Raw genomic sequence first — 22,973 nt, forward strand, 5'->3', positions numbered from 1 at the left:
AGTTAATGTTCTCCTTTTAAGAACTTGTCCAGAATCTTTTTCTCAAGGTGAAGGGCTCATCTATCCTGCGACCATTCTCAAATACTTCTTTCTCATTTTCACTCTTCCTTCCATTTCTGTGCTAACGCTAACATGCAGCTGTCTATTCAAGCCTCTGAGCAAACATGAATTAGCTCACAGCCTTGAAAAAGCTCCATAGATAATTTGAATTTCACCTACTAATACCTTCCTTTTTATTACAAGCTGCTACCTTCTGACTTCTATCTTTTACTAAGTATGCCCAGTGAAAAAATAACTGGTTGTGACTGCGCATTCATTGGTCCAGGGGAAGAGGATGCCTAGATCAGCTCACACCTGGGCCAGGCAGGGAGAACCAAGGTCCAGGATCTTCAGTGTCCTCTTCCACCAGGTCTCTCTCTCCAGCTGCCAATTGGGGAGCAGAAGATTGGATGCAGCCCTGTGGCCCAACGTTAAGACTCTTCTTGTTGCATGGTGGCAACAAGGTGGTCATCTAACAGGTATGAAGTCCTAACAGTGAGCCCAGCTCCAGGCTCCGATTGCAAATCCCAGAGTCCAGCAAGCTTCTGAGAATGGGCAGTCATTGGGCTTGGTGTTTACAAAGTGTTATTCTTCTGAGCAGCTGCCAGGAAACCAGGCGATATAGTAATTTGGACCTCAAGCAACAGACAAGTGGCTCTGCTTCTCTCTAAGCTGCTGTGGCATCAGCACACCAAGAAAGAAGCAGGTAAGGTTTGGTTTGAGTAAGAGAGACACAATTAAAGAGTCTTCAAATACCACCTTTTCTCCACTGACAGAACTAATCCGGGACATCTTTGACCTCAAAAATGTTCTGATTAGATCCCTGTAAATAAATAACTGCCTGGCCATGAGATGAAGCCCTAGAGGTCTCCTGCACGGTCCTCCCTGGGGTTGGAAGAAGGGAGGTCCTGACCGTTTTCCAAGGAAGTCCCACTCTGCGTACTGACACACGGATGTAAGTATCTGTGAAAGCTCTTCCGATCAGACCTAGCAAAGGTGCTAATATGTTATTAAAGCTAATGGGGCTCTACCAGAAATGCTAATGGACAGAACGTTTGCATAAATGAATTACACATTAGCACAGTGACGAGGCTGCCACAACCTGCCAATTTAGGTAATATCTGATGGGTTTTTTTGTTTTCCCATTATAGGGATGTTCCTTCCCCAATACTTTTGGGTGATATGAAAATTGTAAGCAAAATGCTCATAATGGAACAACATAATGAAGCAGAAGAAATAAATTAACACGGGGGAGGTTCTTTGTGTAAAGTTATGGTTGAGTTGCAAACGCAAAAGGCAGACATCGCCCTGCCATAGTTCTGGCTCATGGTGAAAGTGGCTGGCTGCTTAAGCCATGAATCCTTCCATGCTTCATATGGCACTGCATCTGAATGGCACTCAGACGGGATGGGGCACATGCCAACCCCCGGGATGCCGCTCACGACTGCCACAGTCCTGGGCAATACTTCAAGGTAAGCAGCAAAAGGAAGCACAGGCAGATCTTTTCTGCCATCCTCTGGTCCTCTAACTGCCTGAAATAGGAAGCCACAGCTTAGTGCCAAGCCAGTAATTTAACTTTGTGGATTTACAGAAAGTTATCTTGCAATGACAATATTTATAGGATACGTGGTTATGCAGCATTTCGGCATAAGCAATAGTGACAGCCAAAGATTCAGGGGGGAAAAACAGCATAAATGGGAAAAGGAGTCGGTTGGAGAAGCGTGAGCCACCAAGGAGCCATGCCAATGTTGACAGGGTCTCTGGAAGGGCTGCTGCTGATATTTCAAGATAATTTGATGGTGAACCTGAACTCGCTGCTGCCTGATCTCTGAAGTGGCCCAGAACGGCCGGCTCAAAGGCCGCTGGCAACTATTAAAGAGGAGAATTGAACTTCAGGACTTCGTTCAACACAGCTTTAACTGAGCCCGAGGCCAAAATTGTCATTTTGAGATATAATGAGGAACTGAGAAGACACAATGACCAGAAGACACAGGAATCATATTCCAACAGAAGTGGAAGACCAGGAAGACTCCTCTTCAACACATACAGTATACTGAGCCTCTGGCCTCACTTAAGCTGATGTCTTCCAGATGTTGCTGGACTGAACCTCTCATAGATTTTAGCCAAGTTGGATCTATGGCTGTGATTTATGGAAGTCCCAAATTACCTGGAAGGCACCAGCTCATGGAAGTCAGATGTCTGCATTAAAAGAACATTCGTAGGCAGCTTTGTGTGATTCACCCAAGAATGAACGGTAGAACTTTTTCAAAAGAGACATGAAAAAACTGCAGGAAAAGCTTTAAAGTAACATTCAATACTCTGAATATCCGTTTTAAGAAAGCCAGACATAAACAGCATAGGCACAGAGTGAAGAGCTTGTGATTTTGGTACTCACACATTACATCAAGGTAGTACTTGGTCTGCAAGTCTTTAACGGCAGGATGGTCTACCTGACAGACAACTGGGACCCCATCATCCTCCCGCTTGACCTTTAGTAAGAGCTGGCTGGTCACCGTGTACATGTCTGACCACTGCTCCACTTCTGTTTTGCCTGCAGAACAAAAGAGACCAGGGAGACGAGAGAGCAGGTCAGCCACAAAGGGCCACAGGTGACCACCTCACTGCCTGCTGTGCTCCTCTACAACCTAGCTGTATCTCACAACTATCCTGGAATTTCCTACGAGCGTGCAATCTGGGGAAAAAATCCCGCTGGGGCACGGATTCCTTCTGTCTTTGGTGCCCTTGAGCCACAGAACGTCTGCTGACCTTACCTATCTTGTGCTGGCATCCATTCTTGCACACCCCAAAGACGCAGAGGGCCAAAGCAGTCGCCTAGGGGAAGACCCTACTCCCTCGTGAGCATTCTGGCTGCCCTCTTGCCTGAGTGGAGACTTGGAAGAAGGGGAGAGGAAAGACTGGATTCCGAGGTCATGAAGCTCCCCTACTGGCAAAAGGAAGCTGCCCGGCTCGTGCTCTTCCTGGCTCCTGGATTCCAAGGGAGGGGAGGCCCCACCTTCGCCTCGTGTTATTAAACACGAGACCTACAACCCTCAACCGCCGGGATTCTAGGATGTCTTCCAAACACTCAAGTCCACGGAGCCAAAAAATCCTCTGATGCCACTGCCAAAAGCCATCATCAATAATCAAGAGGGAAAGTGACTCCATGGATTTACATAATTAAAAGTAGTAATTAAAATATTTAAGCACAGGTACCATTGAAGACCAGAAAAATGCGGTGGCAGCGGGTGGAAACAGAGACATCCCACAGGGCTCCCTGCCAAAAGGAAGGGGAAGGAGAAGGGCAGAACGTGAGGAGGGCTGCGATGAAGGGAGGGAAGGCTGGGTGGGGGGGCTCCCATGGATGAGGGAAGCGCCACCAGCTGCCTGGGAGCTTCCTGGTCTGGAAGGGGCTACCACACCATCTCGGCAGGCAAAACCAACAGAAAAGCCTAATTAGAAAATCTGCACCCCTTGCATTACAATCCTAGGTTGCTTTGCTTGCTTGGTAAAATTTAGAGGAGAAACAAATGAAAGCCACATTCAGTAGATGCTCTCCTGAAAGTCAGAGTGTGTTTCGCTTGATGGGCACGGGGGCATCTGCTTGGTCCTCAATGCCACTCTTGTGCTGAAGATCTGTCTGCTTTCAGGGTTGAAGTGGCTCTTCTCAACTAAGAGGCTGGCAGGGAGGGTGCCCCACTGAGATAGCCAGGCCTTTGAATCTTGGCTCAGTTACACAGCTGAAACATTTGGGAAGCCTCTCTAGAAGTAAGAACAACAGGATGGAAGACAATGCAAATAGGTAAAATGTGAGGGATCAAATGCTGAAGGATCAGGTCATGGCAAGGATTGTATTTCGTTTCCCAGTGCTGACTTACCACCTGAAAGAACCTAAAAATGTGACCCAGGGCTTTAGAAGGAGATGGATCACACAACAAGGAATGGGGTATCCTCTGTCAGGGGTGAAGAGGTCTGCAGTGAAGCTGACAGACAAATCAGCACCCCATCTTTTTTCCCCAGGAGGAACTTGTGGGGAGAGCTGTGTCTGAGCTGGGGTATGGCTTTCTGCTGGATTGGGTTGAACTGGTGGTTCAAGGACATATTGGATGAGCTGCCTAAATACAGGCTCTGAGGTTGTCTGAGGTTATCCTCAGATACTTTGACTGTTGGCTGTCGAGGAGAAAGCTCATAATATGAGTCAATCCTTCATTCCATGGAGAATAAAATCAAGGTGATCAGCTGAGGCTGCGCCAGGCCCAGACTCTGCATCTGAGGTCAGGTCACCTCTCATCCTCCCAAGGCACCTCTAAGTCTACACCATTAAGTTGATGGGTGGGGGGAGGAGGGGGTGGATCTACCAAAGAGCTCCTTGCTGCCTTTGAACCATTTGATCATTGTGGCTGGCCGGCTGGCCATCGACGTGCAGTTCAGCTCAATCTCCTCTCCTTCCACTGCGGTGTCCTTCTGGGATTCAATCCTCAGGTTACGTGGCGGGACTGGAACGAAACAGGTCAAAAACACAAAAGCGGACAATCTCAGTGACTTGGAATCCGACAAGGCACCACCAAGAAGCCTTACCAGGATTTTAACACCAAAGCAGCTCTTACTTGCATTTTTGGAGCTCCTTCCTGTTTTTTGACATCTCTGGAGCACCAATTCTCCATTTTTACTATCCCCAAATAATTAACATTACATAGTCTAGTGGGATGAAGAAGACTGAGTAAGAGAAGAAGTACGATCTCTCTCTCTCCTAAAACCCCCCAAACCAGAATGAACCCAGAAATTAATTTTAAAAGCGTCTGCCTCTATAGATAGAAAGTTGTAAGCCGATGTAATGTCTTAATAATTAAAAGAGATAGGAAAAAAAACAACCAAAAGAGTGACCTGGATAACTTTTCTATATTGGATTTACAAAAAGACTTGTTAAAGCTTTGAAGAATTTTGCGAGAAGGGACAAAGAAAAAATGAAAAGAAATCAAATTCTAGGACATTATTTGAAGGGATTAAAGATCAAGATTGTTAAAAGTAAAACAAAGTACTTTAAAGTTGGTTTTTTTGATCAAAGTTAAAATAGATATGTTGTTATCTCTGGTAACCTTAATGGGCTTTGCTGATCAGGACTGAAGATGAGGCTTTAAGGATTTGTTTACAGATAAGGGGCGAGATTTGGGAGGAAGAGGTCATTTCTTGTATTTTTTAGAGAAGGTGGCAAGTTTTTATACTTGTGATGAAGGGGAAAGTCATTTCTTTATATATTGCTTTTCTTTTTCTTTATTATATCCTCATTTCTTCTTTTCTATTTTTTCTTTTTGGCACTTCCTAGTTTTTATTTGTATTAGTTTTATCTCTTTAATAGTAATTCTTAATAAAATTGCTATTAAAAAATCCAGAACTTCAGAAATGACCCGCCACCTTGTAAATCGCAAAGAGAGAGCAGACGCCCAAAGGAGCCGTTATTGCACCAGAAAACATTTTTTTTTTAGAGGGCGGGTGTTTTTTCCTTCCTCTTCAAGCTCGCATTCTGCGCAGGTTCCTCATATTGCTGACATCCAAAGCCGAAGGGATCAGGCAAATCCAGCAGCGTCTTGAACTGTGGATAATCTGAGGCATAACTAGAGAACCGTGAACCCACCAAAAACGTCTGCAAGAGGCCTCACAATCCCTTAGAGAAGAGAGGAAGGGGGGGAGGAAGGGGGAGATGGAAGAGCTGGGTGGCTTCTACTTTTTAATCAGCGATCCCAGCATTAGGAGATGATTGCTGTTATTTAACAAAGCTCTGAAACAAAGATTTAAATTCGCGTTGTTGGGAATAAGTGGCCTTTTTGGTTGTGATTTGTTCTGATGATGCAATTGGGTGATTCAGCTAGGAAAAACAGGGCGGGGTTGCTGTTTCTCAGCTGAGGAGTAAATATGTTCTGAAAATCATTTGGGGGTTCCAAAAAGCAAAAGAAGAAAAAGGCTGACGCCCATCACCTTCCAGGTTGGACAAGGATGCGCCTCAGAGCAGCCGGAAGGAAATGTTTGTTTCTCCCCAACTCTCCAAGAATGGGGAGGGGAGGGGAGGGGTCTTCAGCATGGGGGGTATCCCAGGAGATGCCCTGCACCAAGGCAGAAGACAATCTTGTTGAGTCCAGGAAGGGAAAGGAGCCCTGAAGAAAAAGCCCAGCCCTTCCCAGCTCTCAAATCTGAGCAAGGCAGGAAAAGAAGGACGGCCGTGAAGCCACATCAGGAAGCAATTCTCAAAGCTGAAGGTAGCCCAGTTTGAAATTCACACTGCAGGCTAATTTTAAACTTTCATAATATACTATCAGACGAAGAACTGAACCTCATGAAATGCAGAAGGAGAGGAGAACCCGTGTAACTAATCAAGGAGCGCAATCTCACTTGGAAATTTCTTGCTGCAATTCAAGCTCTCTCATTACCAGGATCGTCAGAGGCCAGGAGGGCCCTTGCAGAATCCGTCAACTATTGTGGATGGGTCTGCTCTGCCCACTGTTACTCTTTTGGGAACGACGAGTAATCGGAGGGCAGACTGGGAGGACCCTTCCCCAGTTGGCTTGGTGGCAAAAGCAGGGCTAGACTTTCTCAGGCCAACAGAGGCCCCCGGGAAGAGGAGGAGGAGGAGAGGCGTTCGGAGATTGCACAGGATGGGCTAAAGCTACTGCTTGGCTCTGGCTCAATCTGAAATGCTTGATTTGCTAACTAAAACATTTTGCTTGATGCAGAAATGCCCCAAATGGGGACCACACACACACAATGTTGGCATTTATCACAGAGACTCTGGTCGATTGTTAGTCTAGCAGAGAAATAATAATGTTCCACAGTACAGTTATTACATCAACTGCCTCAACTTTTAATGCAATTTTCACAAGGGCCTCCAGTGCAGAGAGAGTAAAGGGGGCAATTAATCAGGTGCAGGTTTTCAGGGGCATATTCAATGGGTCCAGAGCTGAGTGGGCTGCATTTAGGCAGAATACTTGCTTTTCACAACTGACTGCAACCATGAGATTTCTTAAAATAAGCAGGCTCAAAATGCAGACGTGGGCTATTTAAAATGATTTTATCACCTTCTTTGGGCAATATGTTTCACTTGCAGAATATGTTTTTATAGATGTAAAAGTTTGGGGGGAAGACAAAGATTACTGGAGCCTCCAGTCCTTGCCTGGGAAATCAAAAGCAGCCTCTCAGACAATTGATACTGGGCTAATTGCAAGAGCTTCTTTGAAGACCTTCTTGGGTTTCCCTCCTCTCTTTATTTCTCCTCTCACTTCAGAAATGGACATTTGTTTTCCACGAGCTGCTGGGGAACCATTCTACTGCTATCTACATTAGGCCACGGGCTGTATTTCTGTGTCCCAATCCAGAAATGGCTACACAGAATTGCTCGCCTGCAGATGTGAGAGCATGGTGGATCTGCTCCTTCAGAGAAGACATGATGAGCACCCTTAAATGGCGCAGGCCGTTTTGTCTTCATTTTCTCTAGATCTTGGCCCTAAATTATACTTCAGTTGCTTCTTCCAGTTTCAACTTTTGTCACATCCATCCTAACCCACAGATATGGGGACACGGACTCCAGAGTACAGTGTAAACCGTGAGGATTTATTTCAAAGTTGTGGAATGGATGCAAAGAAAGCCCTGAACTTCCCCTGCTTTCTCCACCTGCCTCCTGATGCCTCCAAAGGAGCTGCAGATGGGATGGGATTCTTACCGAGCACTGTAATGGTCATGTAGTACTCCTGTGGAGGGTCTGTGTAGAGCTGGCAGAAGTATCTTCCCTCATCCGAAATGGAGACGTTGGTCAGTGACACTCTGAGCTCACTGCTGGAGAAATTCACTAACTGAAACCTGCTGTCCTTCAAGGCTGCAGAAGGAAGAGACAAGGGGAATCAGGCCGAGAACACACAAAAGAGCTCCACGGCTCAAAGGGTTCTGACTGGCAAAGGCAACTCTTCCCTCTTCCCCACATCCTGTTATTTCCTATTGTTCTCCTGCAATTTGGATTTAACCAGCAGGCTTTCTTGGCAATCAAGATAAATAAACAAATGCCCCTTAACAAGTACTTGTAATTACTTCCTTCACACTTATCCCCCCTCCCACTCTGCTTGTTTAGCACACAAATAGGTTAGTAAATTGGCTGCCCAAGATGGGGTGGGGGTCCTTTGCTGGCTGGGCCACCTAGAAACTACAAGCAAGGCACAATAGCAATAGCACTTGGACCTACATACTGCTCCATAGTGCTTTGCAGCATTCTCTGAGCAGTTTACAGAGTCAGCCTATTGCCCCCAACAATATGGGTCCTCATTTTACCGACCTCAGAAGGATGGAAGGCTGATTCAACCCTCAGAATCAGAATTAGAACAGAGCTGGAAGGACCTTGGAGGTCTTCTAGTCCAACCCCCTGCTCAAGCAGGAAACCCTATACCATTTCAGACATGTGGCTGTCCAGTCTTTTCTTAAAAGCCTCCAGTGATGGAGCACCCACAACTTCTGGAAGCAAGTTCTTCCACTGATTAATTGTCCTCACTGTTAGGAAGTTTCTCCTTAATTCCAGGTTGCTTCTCTCCTTGATTAGTTTCCATCCATTGTTTCTTGTCCTGCCTTCAGGTGCTTTGGAAAATAAGTTGACCCCCTCTTCTTTGGGGCAGCCTCTCAAATACTGGAACACTGTCATCCTGTTGCCCTTAGTCCTTCTTTTCTCTAGACTAGCCATACCTTGAGCTGGTCAGGATTGAACTCCAGGCTACGGGCAGAGTTAGCCTGCAATACTGCATTCTAACCACGGTGCTACCAAGCCACAAGAAGATGATAAGACCTGCGGCATCTAAACAATCAACCCCAGCAAAGGAACAAGGGCGCCATTGCCCCAGAACGCTGATCCAGGCAGCCAAAGGGTGAGAGAAACATCCTGGGCCTCCCAAATCCTTCCCCCAAATATTGAGATCAAAAGGTTGGCCACTGGCCCTGAACTCACGTCTGAAGTCTCTGAAATAAATAGTTTGCCTGTTGGGATTCAAGAGCTGAATCACGGAGTCGTCACTGTTTTTGACTCTGCAGCTGATGGTAGCAACCTCTCCCTCTACCACGGTCACGTCTTCGGTCACCAAGTTCTGTCCGTCCCCTGAAGAGATTGAAGAAAAAGAAAAGCAGAGGCCAACCTTAGTAGGTTCGGCTTCCTTGGCTAGCCCCTGGCAGAGAGCAGGGCTGGCTTAGGGCCTTGGCTGAGCCAGCCCTTCCAGCCGTGGGTGTCCCAAGGCTGAGGCTCAGCACACACTGTGCACACTTAGCCAATTGTGTGCAAAGTCAGAAGATCATCACAGAGATTCCCAGGAAAGCGGCACGTTAAGTGTGAATGGAAGGCTGGTGCAGGAGCTCCCATGGCTGACTAACTGAAGTCCTTGCTTAGGAAACTTCATCTTAAGAAAGATTTGTCCCTGATTTGCTGGTTCAGATGGGCAGCCCCTGTCTTACTTCTCTGCTGCTAATTGCTCCGTCTACCATGATTTTTCCCCAAACAGAATCCGGAGAATTAGTGCAGCAAATGAGGCTCTTCAGTTAAGATTTGTCCAAGCTCACGCTGAAAATGGCTGGCAGTACAGGCATAATTATGTAATTATATTCTTAAAAAAATTATATTTCATACCACTCCCTATGCAAACCCATTTCAAACAAACACCAGTGTGCAATCAATAAAACAACACACAGATTAAGTCCATATTCATTAAAAAGAAAGGAGGGGGGCAAGGGAAGACAACAAAAAGAAAACCATTTAACGCAGAGTTCGGGGGGGGGGGGTTGGGTTAAAAGAGAAATCGAAAATACATCATTGTAAGTGCGCATGGAGTAATATATGTGTGTGTACATGTGTGCGTGTGTTGTTGGGTGCCGCAGCAGAGCAGTTTACTGTCCTCGATTTTCACAATCAAGCAGCAGGACTGGCCGTTGCTTAAAAACAACGATTCCAGCTCCACACACTGAAGCCTTTCAGCCCAGATGCAGGAAGGCACAGAGCAGTGAAGCCCCTTTGCGGAAGCCTTTGACTCCCTTCCCGGTTTGGCCCTCAAAGGGAATGAGAAACAGGCCAGGATTTGGGGTTGGCTTTCTTTTCGGGAATGGCAGCCTTTGTTTTCTGGGCAGCCTCGTTTCCTTTTCTGCAGAACACAGAGACCCTTCTGGAAATGCTCTCTCCCATTCAGTACACTCCTTATTATCCCCAGCCGATTATGTCCTTCCAGCAGGAACGGCACTGACCGTTCACTCCTTCGCCGGTCCCTCCCGTCCTCCTGGAAAGCCCTCCCCGCTTTGCCAAGAAATGTGGCTGGGACACCTCCCTGCTTGGTCCCGGGTGGAAATTCCCCCCTGGGGGACAGCCTCACTGCCCCTCCACTGGCAGGAGGGGAGGCAAGTGGGCTGCAGGGAGCTGGGCAAGGCAGCTTTTTTTCTTCACAGCAGAGTTGGATAATCACTGCACGACTCCAGCCAGTTTCTCAAGTGCAAAGAACTGGTGCATGATTGGCCCCAGGTCCTCTCTGTGTCAAAGCCTCCCCCTCCCCCCACCTCCTCCCCCAAATAAAGCCACCTTCAAACCATTTTCCATTCCTGGCTATGTAGTTTTATTGGCATCCTATGGATGTGACTTGCTACGGCCCTTTTCTGAGTCAGTGATTGATGGGCAGGAGACCACCCAGCCCATCTGCAGCTCAGAAACGCCCAGGCAGTCCCCCTCCAGCTTAGCTGATCCCAGACCAGAGACGGCCCATGGAGCCCCCCCACCCAGCTGAGCCTGTGCCAAACCCACCCGATGCACAAATCCAAATTAATGTTGTCCTTTGCTGGCAGCAGGCAGGTGCCGAGCAGTGGAGGGAAAAATTTGCACAAGAGATTTGCCTAAGAAGCCACGGAGAGGGGCTTCATTGCATTTGTTTCCAGACCTGGTTTTCCCTTATTACATTTCAAAGAGGAGGGGGTGCTGCTAAAATCCCAAGGCCCAAGGAAACAGCATTCATGGCCTCTCCAGGCACTGGCTGGCTGCAGCATTTCACCTTTTCTTTTCCTTGTTAGAAATAAAACACCCGTAGAATTTCAGGTAGGTTTTACTGAGTCAGTCAAGGAGACCAGAACATCTGCCTGTTTGTACTTGACCAGAGGAATTCAAAGTTCACTTTGCCACAACAAACACAGGAGCTAGCTAAAAATGTAAGAAATTCAACAGCAAACTCCAAAATATTTATCAGCTTCACTCTAGAATTATTGATTTAGACCCATTGCATGTTTTAACAGTTAGGGATGCTTCTGCCATTTGTTTGCAAAGCACCTTGAGTCTGTGCTGATTTAGTGGTATGTAAATAGAATTAACCACAACAATATCCATTTAATCCCCAGGTTCATATCATGGATTGAGTGTGGACAGATCTGGAATACAGTGCAGCTTAAAGTTTGGGAATGGACAACTGCTTGTCTAGAGGAAAATTCCAGGCCGGTCTTGCTGAATGTACAAAGAGACGCCTCTCCATTCCTTCTCATAGGACTCTTTGTCATGCTCAATAATAATGCAATACAATAACACGAAAGTTAAAACAACCCTCCCCCAAACATTACAAAGATGTAAGGCATAAGACTGTTGGTGCCTATTAACCAGGATGGTTTAGAACAGGGGTCCTCAACCTTGGCAACTTTAACACTTGTGGACTTCAACTCAGCAGGCTGGCTGAGGAATTCTGGGAGTTGAAGTCCACAAGTCTTAAAATTGCCAAGGTTGAGGACCCCTGGTTTAGAATCCAGAAATTCCCATCAAATTAGGTACTTGTAAAACTCCACCTCTCCGAAATGATATGCAACACACATCTGGGCCTTAGGAACCGATTACACCTCAGCATCAACTAAGGACCGTAATTAAGCCTGGCAATTACAGTCGTAAGTGGTGATGGTCATAAAGTGGATCATCATGTGACTGACCCAATTTTATGACTTTTGTTTGGAGCAGTCATTAAGCAAAGCCATTGTAGCAAATACTGGTTTTCAGCAGTCACGTGACTGGGGGACACTGCAAAGGGTCTTAAATGGGAGCTGGTTGCCAACTGCCCAATATCTGGTCATTTGACCATGGGGGGGGCTGTCAGAACTGGGTCTTTAGTATCTTTTGAGGAGTCTGTCATAACTTTGGTCACTAAGTGGAGACCCATAATTCCAGGACTACCTGTACAGAAATGAGGAGCATCTCCCTCTTATGAACCTCTGGGCAGAACTGGCTGGCCCATGTTAGCCTGCTGGTCTGCAGTTTTGGTGCCAATCTATTGGGAGTGTTGTGTTGCTAATTTGTGTTGCTTGCTGCTCCCAAACAAAGAGAAACTAATTTCTCCAGCACAAGCCTGCAGAGCCAATAGTCAAATCTTTCATAATGCTATCAAACCAAAACTAATGAGTCCTGCAGGGAGGGGGAAAAATTCTGCAGGAAACTTCCTCCCTATTTTGTCATCAACCCAGAGCTCACAGCAAATTAAAGTCATTAAGATTTGATTTCCATCTCAGCCATTATCAGCATATTCTTTTAAATATTTACTTTAAGACAATCCTATCTTTCAATTAATTAATCTCATCCCCCCATTTACCCTGTTTTATATTAAATCAAAATCCTATACGAATGAATAAGAATTATAAGGGAAACTAATTTGGAAATAGATAATCTGAGGTTCAGAACAGCGAAGCTTTTGATTTAAGAAATACCGTTCTCTATGCTGGAAATAGCCAAAGGATTTCCAGGGCAGCAGAAATCGCTTTCAGGTGACCATTCCTGTGTGTTCAAACGTTCTTCTCAGAATATATATCCAACCACAAAATACTTACCAAGGATTAGAATTTGGAGTGTTCCCATGATATCTGTTGCCCTCAAACTTCACAGCAAGCTTCCTATTGGGATCTTTGGAGACTATTTCCTGCCAGAACCTGATGAGATGGAAATGTCCTCCTTTAGGCTATTGGGAGAGGCATCCATACAGGATACAGAATAGCAGAGTTGGAAGGAACCTTGGAGGTCTTCTAGTCCAACCAGTCCCCTGCTCAAGCAGGAAACCCTAGACCATTCCAGCCACGTGGCAGTCCAATCTCTACTTAAAAGCCTCCAGTGATGGAGCACCCACAACTATTGAAGGCAAGCTGTTCCACTGGTTAATTGTTCTAACTGTCAGGAAATTTCTCCTTAGTTCTAATTTGGTTGTCTTCTTGATTAGTTTCCTTCTGTTGTTTCTTGTCCTGTCTTCAGGTGCTTTGGAGAATAGGTTGACACCCCTCTTCTCTGTGGCAGCCCCTCAAATACTGGAACATTGCTATTATGTTGCCCCTGGTCCTTCTTTTCATTAGACTAGACATACTCAATTCCTGCAACCGTTCTTCATGTGTTTTAGCCTCCAGCCCCCTAATCATCTTTGTTGCTCTTCTCTGAACTCTCAACATCTTTTTTATATTGTGGTGACCAAAACATCTGCAGAGGTCCCCATATCGGCTTATTTGCCAAAGGCTTCCTCCTCTCCAGTCACTTAGGACAGGCAGATGACACAGGCTGGGAACGCCAAGCATCCTGTGCAGACCCACTTGCAGGCTGACTTCCTCGAGGCCTTCAAGAGGGGTGGTTGAAAAAGATAGGAGCTGGAGGCTCCCTACAGTCCTGCCTGCCTTTTTCTCTCTTTTAAAAGTTTTTTTTTAATGAAATCAGCAATGCAGAAGAAAATTCTCTGGTAAACCGTATCTGACAAAAAACTCGCACGAGCAGTACGTTTTGGACTAAGGACGGGGGTAGAGAAGTGGAATATTTCTGGCAGATATTCACAATGCACATCCCCCCCCAATTAAAGTTAATTATGCCCAAATGGAACACATGGTAATCTGTATGCTTTCTTTTTCACTCTTTCTTTCGTTTAATTAATCTGCTATTGTAATTTTTAATGTTAAGTTAGAATCCTATCTTCCCAGCATGGATATTCACCATAGAAGCTTCTTGATGAGTTTTAAATTCCAAAAGGTTTTTAACTACAGCATTTAAAGATGTAAGCCACATAACAGTTCATAATAGCTCCTTTGGAATCATTAGAACTCAGAGTAAATACGAGGCGCCCTGACAATAGTGGAAAATGCGCGCTGGAGGGCGGTCCTGTCACAAGTGGGGCGCCCTTCTGCATTCGATCCGCTCCATGGGCATCTCCTATACTTCCTCATAATATCTTCCTGACAACGATTAAAGGCTATTGTCTCGACTGATTGCCTCAGAGATCCTCTTGCTTGATTTAGTGCAGCAACAAAGTAAAGCCAATAATGCAAAAGTAAAGAGGTTCAAACAAATCCAGGAAAAAGCCAATGTTGGGAAAAGTCATCTGTCAAGCATGGGAAAATCAGGAAGTCCAGGCAGTTCAAATGAATAAAAAGGTTTACTACAAGCTTATGCTCCCTATAAGAATCTAAACTATGAATGGTCAAAACAAATAGGTGATAGATAAGAGTCAATGGGATTCAAGGTGGGCTGGACTTCGATCTCTTTTGATCATGAAGGGACATCAAAGTGATGACGCGTTTGACTCCTCCCTCCCTCAGACTGGTCATCTCCTACATCAACCCTGTGTGGAAGGCTCTTTCTAGTCTGCTTCCACACTTACAATTTTTGGTTGGGCTTAAAAAGCAAATGTTTGCAGAACGAATTTAATCTGTTTATAAGAATGATTACTCAATCGGGTCACTGAGGGCACTGGATGTGTGGTTCAACTGACCAGCTTGAAAAATGGCTTCCCACCAGCTGGTGGTGGCATCTAGTCTGGCCTGGCTGATTCTTAAGTTCTGGTTGGGAGGCTATTTTTTTCTCCTCCACAACCCCACCCAAATATCAAGGGGATTCCAGAAGAACCTCTTGGGTGGTACAGACCCACACAGGGGAGGGCCTCTTTCTCTCCCTGCTCCAAAGAATGGCAGTGAGGCATCTCTGAAACCTAGATGAAGAATGTCTCTTGCTTACTGGCTGGCTTGCTCTGTCTTTAAGATGTTCTGCTTCTTAATGTATGTGTTTCAATTCTGATACAATGCTCATTAGCTTTTAATGAAACTTTATGCTGTTTTGATGCTTTGGGGGTATATTTTTATTGTTGTTTCATGAAAGTTAGCTGATGGGATTGCATTTTGGCCAAAAGAAAAGCAATGCAGATGGACCATATCATCCAGCATATCCTTAAAAATAGAATGTCTCAGGCAGATAGTTCATGTATGATTTTTTTAATGATTTAGATTCTGGCATAAATAAAATACTGAAAGCATTTAGAACTCATCCACTCTTCAAAAGAGATATACTTAGGGCTTTAATTGTTCTACTAAACGCTGGATTGGGTGCAATGGAACAGGCTTTCCTTCAACCTCCTTTCAGCTACAAGAATGCCCTTTTAATCTAATCACATGGGCTAAAAAAGGAACAGATCCCTTTCCCGAGACTGCTCTCTTTGGTTTACATTCCGGAAAGCTCTAATCACTAAATGAAATCCATGAATGTAAATGACTGTCAAGCATAATATAGTTGCTATGCTTTAAAAGACCCCATACTTATCATGCCTGAAATATTATGACTGAGATGCGCTGGTGAGTTTAACAAATTGGAGAAATGCAAGGCTTAGTTAATGTAGCAACAGTGGAGCGAGAGAGAGCCTGCTCCCGTCTGCACCTTCTCTTCATTGGTTCTGTGAGAGAAGGAAAACTGGAGGAGGCTTCTGAGCTGTGATTGAGATAAAAAAGCATCTGAGCAGCAGCTCTAAGACTGGACGGACATCTCACAAGGATCGGGTGCAAGCTGTCCATCTTTGCAATGAGTGAAACAGGGACATCACTTTTCCTAATGTTGGTCTCTTTCCTAATTGTATTTCTTCCAGTATAATGACAAACCCATGCTTTTTCTCTGAGGCTGCTTGATTGATGCTCCAGCAAAATACAGATAGGCTATGCAGGGAGCGAAGGTAAATCAACCAACAGGAAATTACTTCTGGAATTTCTTGAATCCCAGCTCATAAATGAGGATGGGTCTTTTTCTTCCAAAATGAGATCAACGGAGGCTTGCAATGAGTAGGCCTGCAAAATAACACAATTTGTTTGGGTCTATCTCTGGAGCTAAATTGTGCAGCCATTCAGTTGGCAATGAAGCAATACTTCGAGCGTGTTCAAAGAACACCCCCATCCCTTTGTCTCAAAGGACTCAATCTGCCTGTGTGAAGAGGGCTGGTATTTGCTTTGTTGTTCAGCTCCCCACAACTCTTTGTGACTTGACAGATGTCACTTGACTGGGACTGGCTGTCAGTAGCTGCTCTCCTGGAGTTCTTGTAAGCCCCTGCTTGTGTCCTTGTTGATGGTATCTTCTCTTCTGGTGGCCTCTGTTTCGATTGCCTTCATTTTTTCCTAGTATCAGAATCTGCTCTTGTGACTCTTGTCTTCATGCTATCTGTCCAAAATATTTAACCTCAACTTCATTATTAGTACTTCAGTGAGCACGCTGGCCTTACTTCTGGTAGTACTGAAAAATCTGTTCCTTTTGCAATCCAAGGTGGCCTCAACAAATTTCTCCCACACCAAAATCCAAAGTCATTTGTTTTTCTTCATTCGCCCTTTCTGATCACTCACGTTTGACAACCCTACAACTGTGATCCCAGCAATATGAAGAAGGCTTCAGAAAATCCCTTCAGAACTTACATGGAAGATCCTTAAGAAATCTTAGGGATCTTCCATCCTATAGTTGTAAGTTAGGACTGGGAAGCTAAAGAAATATCCCAGAAGAAGGGACCTTGCAGTCATCTGGCATGAAGATTCAAGTGAGTTTTCATAGGCTTATGGGTGACAACAAAACCTTAGCAAAGTGGTTTGCATCACTTTCTCAGGGTCAAATAAAGAACCCCCTCAGCCCTTCACATAACTGACCACAATCTTGGTCTCCCCTCTTCCTTGGATCACACCCAGCTTTAACTTGGATCGTACTCAGCTTCTCCTAGAAAGCCTAGTGTTACTCCTACCCTGTCCCACCTCTATATCATGCAAGGACAGATGTTTCTTTCAATGGAAGCAATGAGGAGTGTTGCCAAAATGTGAGGCACTCCAGCTGCCCTCAGTTTAACATCTGGTCCAAGGAGCATCCAGGGAAACAAAAATGGCAACTGGCAGAGCAGTCTTACTTATGAACACCCACAGAAGGGATTCAACTGGACAATTAAGTGAAATTAAAAAATCCACCCCAGATACTGGTGAAAAAACAGTCTCTCTCTGAGCAGGTCCTATCTGGGTTCTTGCCTGATGTTGCGTGTGCAACATCTGTGTCTCCATCTCTTGCTGGCTTCTTTGGTGAGAAATATATTCAGGGATCAAACCCGACTTCTCCAACCTCCTCTGATCTAGAGTGGCACCATCACCCTCTGAGAGGCAGAGGACTAAAATAGGAAACTCGCTGTGAAAAGTTGGGGAAGGAAACGCTGCCTCTGAGCCACCCGTTGTGGGCTTTGTTAGACTATCACCACAAGATGCTACATCTGGGTGGAAAATCATCAGACTATTTTAAAAAATGATGCTCGGTTACAAAAACTGAAAGTTTTGAGAAGAATGGACAATGTATGTTAATTATGCTGACAATATAAAACATTCTCTTTCAATGGAGTTAATTTAGTGACATCTGTTCAAGTCCAAGAAAATACAAGGGGCGATTTAAGATGAAACTGTCGGGAAGAAAACATCAACATTGTGCAGCTTCCTTTCGCTTTTTCCGGCCAGAATTATTGCAAGAAAATGGGAATGACAAACTCGCCTGATGCATTTTAGCCTTTTCAAATATGCAGCAGCAGCAGGACTAACAAGACCACATGGGTCTTGTGGAGGAAAAATGCAGCAACTGCTCTCTAGATATGGCATATGTCATCTATATGGACCGTCTTCATGCAAGATGGGCTTTTTGGCAGGAGCCACAAGGAGGGCAGAGAAGGAAGAAGGTGGCTTTTGGGCTTTGGGGAGGAAGAGGGTGGTGACTGAAGCCAGGAGGAGACTGACTGTCTTCATGCCAGAGCTCCTCACCCTGGTCCATTGCTCGGCTTTTCAGAAACTTCTGGTTGGCTTACCAAAACACAGTCCTGAACAAGAAGTAGAGAGATGGCATGTTCTTGAGAACTTCCCTCAGTGTGGTATCTTCTGGGTGTGCTGAGGCTGCCCTGCCCAGAATTTCTAATCATGGTCCTTGTACTTAAAGTCATTTTGGGATTTTGTCAATTGTGATTCCAAAACTTTGGAAAGCATCATGTTGGGAAAAACATTTTTGAGTATAACCTGTCACTCTGTATACCCCACATGTTGGCCTATGATTCCCCAAATGATTGTTCAGCACAGGATAAATTCCACAGCAGAAACCAGAAACTAGTCCTTCACAAAATGTTCACTTCATGATGTCCAATTGTTCCCCATAAAGAAGCACTCATCTCTTTCACAAAACACATTTTTGCTTCTTAAACACCCTGATGAGGACACTTAAAGCAGAAGATGCTTTTGATGGCCCAGTGCGTTTCATGAAATCTCTTTTGCCTTCATTATCTGAACAGGCCTTCTCTTTCCTGAACTCAAAGCTTCAAGTTCAAAACACTTAAGAGGGTCACAAAAGATAAGCTGCAATTCTCTTCTGAAGTGGAACTATAATGTTTATTTTGCTTACAGACCACATGGAAATTAAGAGCTCCTTTTCATGCAATCATAAAACTGGTGCATCTTTCAATTAAAAATACTCGTCTACAATGCTTCTTAAGTGATATTATGTGGAATATCATTTAGCTGAACCACCTGAAGATCTGAGATAACATTTTCTGTTGATTTGTCATCTACTCAATTTCATTCACTGAAGAACTATCTTATTGATGCTGCTGATCTCTCCTCAAATGTCACACTGAAACTGGGGGAGGGGGGAATCACTTCTGGTGAAAGGTTACAAAGAATACAAGCAAAGAATACAAGTGAAAAGGCACTGAAGGTTTTATTGGCTTTTCCATATCTATATCTATATCTATTTGTAAAGGTGGATTTTCAACATTCACAACCACGTACCTTGGCAAAACACCAAATTAGGCAAAGTATCAGACAAATTCTATGATTTTAATACATCCCACTGATGAAATATGCTGTCACAGGCATGTTCACACAACCCATTGACCATAATCTATATATTAAAGATAAAAATTGAGTATTGTTAAAGCATATTTTATTGTTCTTTTTATCCCTTTTTAAAAATGTTCCTTTTTTGGAAAAAAAGATTGGCATTGCATCGTCTGAAAAGGCTATCTTCCCAATGCTTCCTCACCCCAAAATTACCTCCTCCAGCCATTTCATACAGAAGTTGAGTGAAATGGGAAGAGACACAAGCCACGTAATATCCCAGATAGGAACAATTATGGGCTGGACATTCTTCCTCACAAACAACTAACTGGAGTTAGAGAAAATGGGAACATAAAAATCAAGGAACTCTAAGCAATGAATCCACCTCTGTACATAGATATACCAATGTACCAATGTATTATGGTCATCTAGTCTTTTTGAGATGACACAGGGGCTGGTCATCAGCTGAAGAAGCCCCCATGTCAAAACCTCATTGCAGACTGCAGTTGCTTCTCCTAGATGCCCCTTTGAGCTACCAGATGACCTAATGAGGACAGAACCAAGAAGCCCCTCATGGAAATAACCACTGGGTGCCCAGACTTCCTTGAAACTTGTGAAGCTTTCACATGACCTGGAAACCTAGGTTGAACACAGACCTTGCAATGGCCCCACTGAACAGTCTCTGAAGAAGTTCTAAAGACGGCAAATGGAATGATGGGGTCCAAAGTTATCTTAAGCAGGAATCAGCTGAGGAAGACAGATGCATTTGTGACGGACATTGTTTTTTACTTCAAACTCTACAGTACTGAAATCTAAGACGATGAAGGTCCTCAGCCCCACCCCAACACTGTAAGAATTTGAATGGAAGGTGCCAACGGTTCTTCAGACAGAGCTTGTGGCAGCTGCAGTCACCTGGGTAGTTTTGATCTTCTTAGAAAGCAGTAAAAACTCTGGATCCAGCTGTTTACCATACCTGCTTCAAGGGCATTTTTAAGGCCAAGAATCAGCATGTCTAAAATCTGTCTGAGAGAAAAATCTATCCGCCTCTCCCAAGTCCCTTCTCCTGCCAATCAGAGGCCCTGAAAGAAGTCTGAACCCCAGCTCACATCGAACACGAAGAGCCGGAAGGATTCGCGTGGAACACTCTTGGAGTAGGGGGGTCACCATCCACCGACATCACCCCAAAACGGCATGAAATGTAGGTGGGGAGCAAAGGGAGGAAGAGAGAATGTGGGGCTGACGTGTGCAGGTGGAAAACAGGACATTTTGTTCATGAGACAGGTGTAAACAGATGATAATGATCAGGCTGAACAATACCGCAAGGTGAAAATTGCGTTTCTCACAAAAGGAGCCAAATGGGTCTGGATTATTATGTGAAAGGGGCAATTTCTTAGAGGAAAATTAGGTTTTGGTGACTCATGCCTGCAAGCCTATTGTGATGGGTTCTCATCCGCACCAGGGGCCATTCAAAAATGGAGGGCCTGCCAGAATGAAGACTCTGTTCCCACAACTTCTTTTTTTCCAGCTCTGACCTGAAACCAGAGGCAATTAAACTGATAACTGCGAGGTTCAAAGAAACACTTGAATCTCCGAATCAGAGAACATGACGGCTCACCTGTGTCCACAACTTGTACACAATGTGCTATGGCATCAGTGCTGACGAGTGGGGATAGTTTAACCGAGAGCTGGCTGAGAATTCTGGGAAGTGAAGTCCATGGGTCTTAAAAGTGTCCAAGATTGGGAAACCCTGTCCCTAAGGCATAAAAATAAATCCAAGCTTTGGGAGGAAAAAATCCACCTTCATGTTTCAAGACTTTCTTTCAATGGGTCCATTTTCTACCAGATGAATTTCCAGGTTAAGTACTGGAAGGAACAAACATGGATCTCTATTTTGGGGCCACCCACTCAGTTCCCCTACAGTTCATGTGATTTCAGCATTTCCCACCTTCCTGACCACAGTTATCCACTACCTGAATCCAGCCACATCAAGCTTAGATTTATGACCTGCCAACTGTGTTGTGATTAGGTGTCATCCCTGTCTCTATGCTCCCTCTGATATTGATAGATAATATTCCATAGCAGGGCATTGTCTGACCTTTCAAAGGTTAGATACTCCAAAATCAATATGGATCTTATCTGTCACAACCCGCAAGAAAAACATTACCGTGAGATTGGCCACTATGGATTCAGACAGAATGAAGAAAACACTTGGTGTGGAACCGTTCCCCCCCCCCCGGTCCCCACCCTAATTCTGTTCTGAAGACCCAGTTTTTCATTTTTATTCCTTGCTGGAAGAAGAGAAATACGTTTTATAGTGAAGAGAAAATTTGTCTTTTATACTAGCTGACAAGCTCATGTTCTTGGATAACATTAAAAAATATGAACTGTGAGTTTCAACCGAGTATACATAACCATCCCAGTAATGCCAGGGAGGTTAAGAAAGGAAGAAACGCGAGGTACGTAGGTGCATATATTCCTCCTACTGGGTCAAGGAGAAAAAAAACCTTGACCTACAGACTTTTCCAAAATAAATATTTCAGCCTTTTTAGATGACTAAAGAGGAAGGAAAAAGATAAAAAAGAAAACTGTCATTTCTTCAGCTGAAGGACCACCAAGACATTGTCCTCTCTCTCCTGCAAGGGCCTTGCTTGCACGTCTGCACGTCCATGCTTGTGCCTTCAGGAAAAACAAAGGCAGGAACAATCTCCCGTTTGCCATGAAGAGAAGGAGATGGGCTCTAGCCCCCTCGGTCCCAGAAATAGGCCATGATTCTATGGGAGAACAAATGAACCAGAAACCAAACTACCTTTAGCCATGAGAGACTAAGTGAAGAAAAGCAATGGCAGCCATCGGGGAAGGTTTGCTTCTATGCATCAGAAAAGAGCAACTGATTAAAAATCATGCAGCTCCCAGCCCAGGGGAAGCAGAATTTGCTCCAATACTTTTCTGTTTCTGAGGGAAAAAGGAGCCAATGGCAGAAAAGACAAGATTAAATATCCACTTATACTTTTACAGAGGCAAGTATGCTTGCCTCCAAGACTTCCCACCGGCAGACATAATTGCAAGTCACAGGAGGACTCCCACGTGCTAAGTCTTATGCCCGCAAATAAGTTTTTGAAAATTCAGTTGAGAAACAGATCACCAGCTAGATCTGAGGAGCACAGAGGAGCAACTGAGCAACTGAAATTTTCCAGTAAACCATTCAACAATGCACACAGAGGTCATCAGCCAAGATCCAAAGTCAGGTGCGGTCAGAAAAGATTAACAGTAATTTTCATTTAAGGATCTCATTTTGCTCTTTTCTCACCAAAAGGGCACCAAGATGAAGGGCTGAGGCAGAGATTACGGTTCTTAGTCCCAAGAAAAAACACCATTTGTCGAGGACTCCATCCCGAAAAGGCTATGGCTACCTACCATGGAGAGATTACAACTTTTCTCTCTCATCTACAACTTCACAATATTGGTACATGAAGGCATTTTATTCCCTTGCAATGTAGAATTGGGTTGGAAATACCAACTGGATTATATTTGAAATTCAACTGGGAAACATGAACAAAGAATCAGCATCAATTCTGGCAAGAACCCGTTCTTTGTTCCTCCAAAGGATAAAGAAAATCACAAACCCACAAAGGGCGGATCTTCAGTGGACCCAGCTGGTAGAACTCTTTAGGGGAAAGGAAATGGTGATAAGAGAGTACCCTAAACTCGGCTGGTTGGCATCCTGAATACTCCAGCATTTTAGCAGTGTAACAGAGTTGGAAGGCACCTTGGAGTCCAACCCCCTGCTCAAGCAGGAGACCCTATGCCATTTT

At 44.6% G+C, this 22,973-nt stretch overlaps 1 protein-coding gene across 1 annotated transcript in view; it reads right to left on the reverse strand.

Moving 5' to 3' along the window:
- The window catches only part of CADM1 (cell adhesion molecule 1), a 59,911-nt gene extending 39,573 nt beyond the window's left edge, over positions 1 to 20,338 (reverse strand). Inside the window, exons 1-7 of the mRNA XM_015812874.1 lie at positions 20,268 to 20,338; positions 20,074 to 20,134; positions 19,378 to 19,489; positions 9,008 to 9,214; positions 7,745 to 7,897; positions 4,395 to 4,532; positions 2,435 to 2,590 (exon numbers count right to left, since the gene is read on the reverse strand). Of these exons, the coding sequence (XP_015668360.1) occupies positions 2,435 to 2,590; positions 4,395 to 4,532; positions 7,745 to 7,897; positions 9,008 to 9,214; positions 19,378 to 19,489; positions 20,074 to 20,134; positions 20,268 to 20,338 (898 nt within the window). The remainder of the gene's footprint in view (positions 1 to 2,434; positions 2,591 to 4,394; positions 4,533 to 7,744; positions 7,898 to 9,007; positions 9,215 to 19,377; positions 19,490 to 20,073; positions 20,135 to 20,267) is intronic.
- Between the last annotated feature and the right edge of the window lie 2,635 nt (positions 20,339 to 22,973).

Source organism: Protobothrops mucrosquamatus, unplaced genomic scaffold (assembly GCF_001527695.2).
Source record: "Protobothrops mucrosquamatus isolate PMUCROS unplaced genomic scaffold, P.Mucros_1.0 scaffold115, whole genome shotgun sequence".
NCBI lineage: Eukaryota > Metazoa > Chordata > Lepidosauria > Squamata > Viperidae > Protobothrops > Protobothrops mucrosquamatus.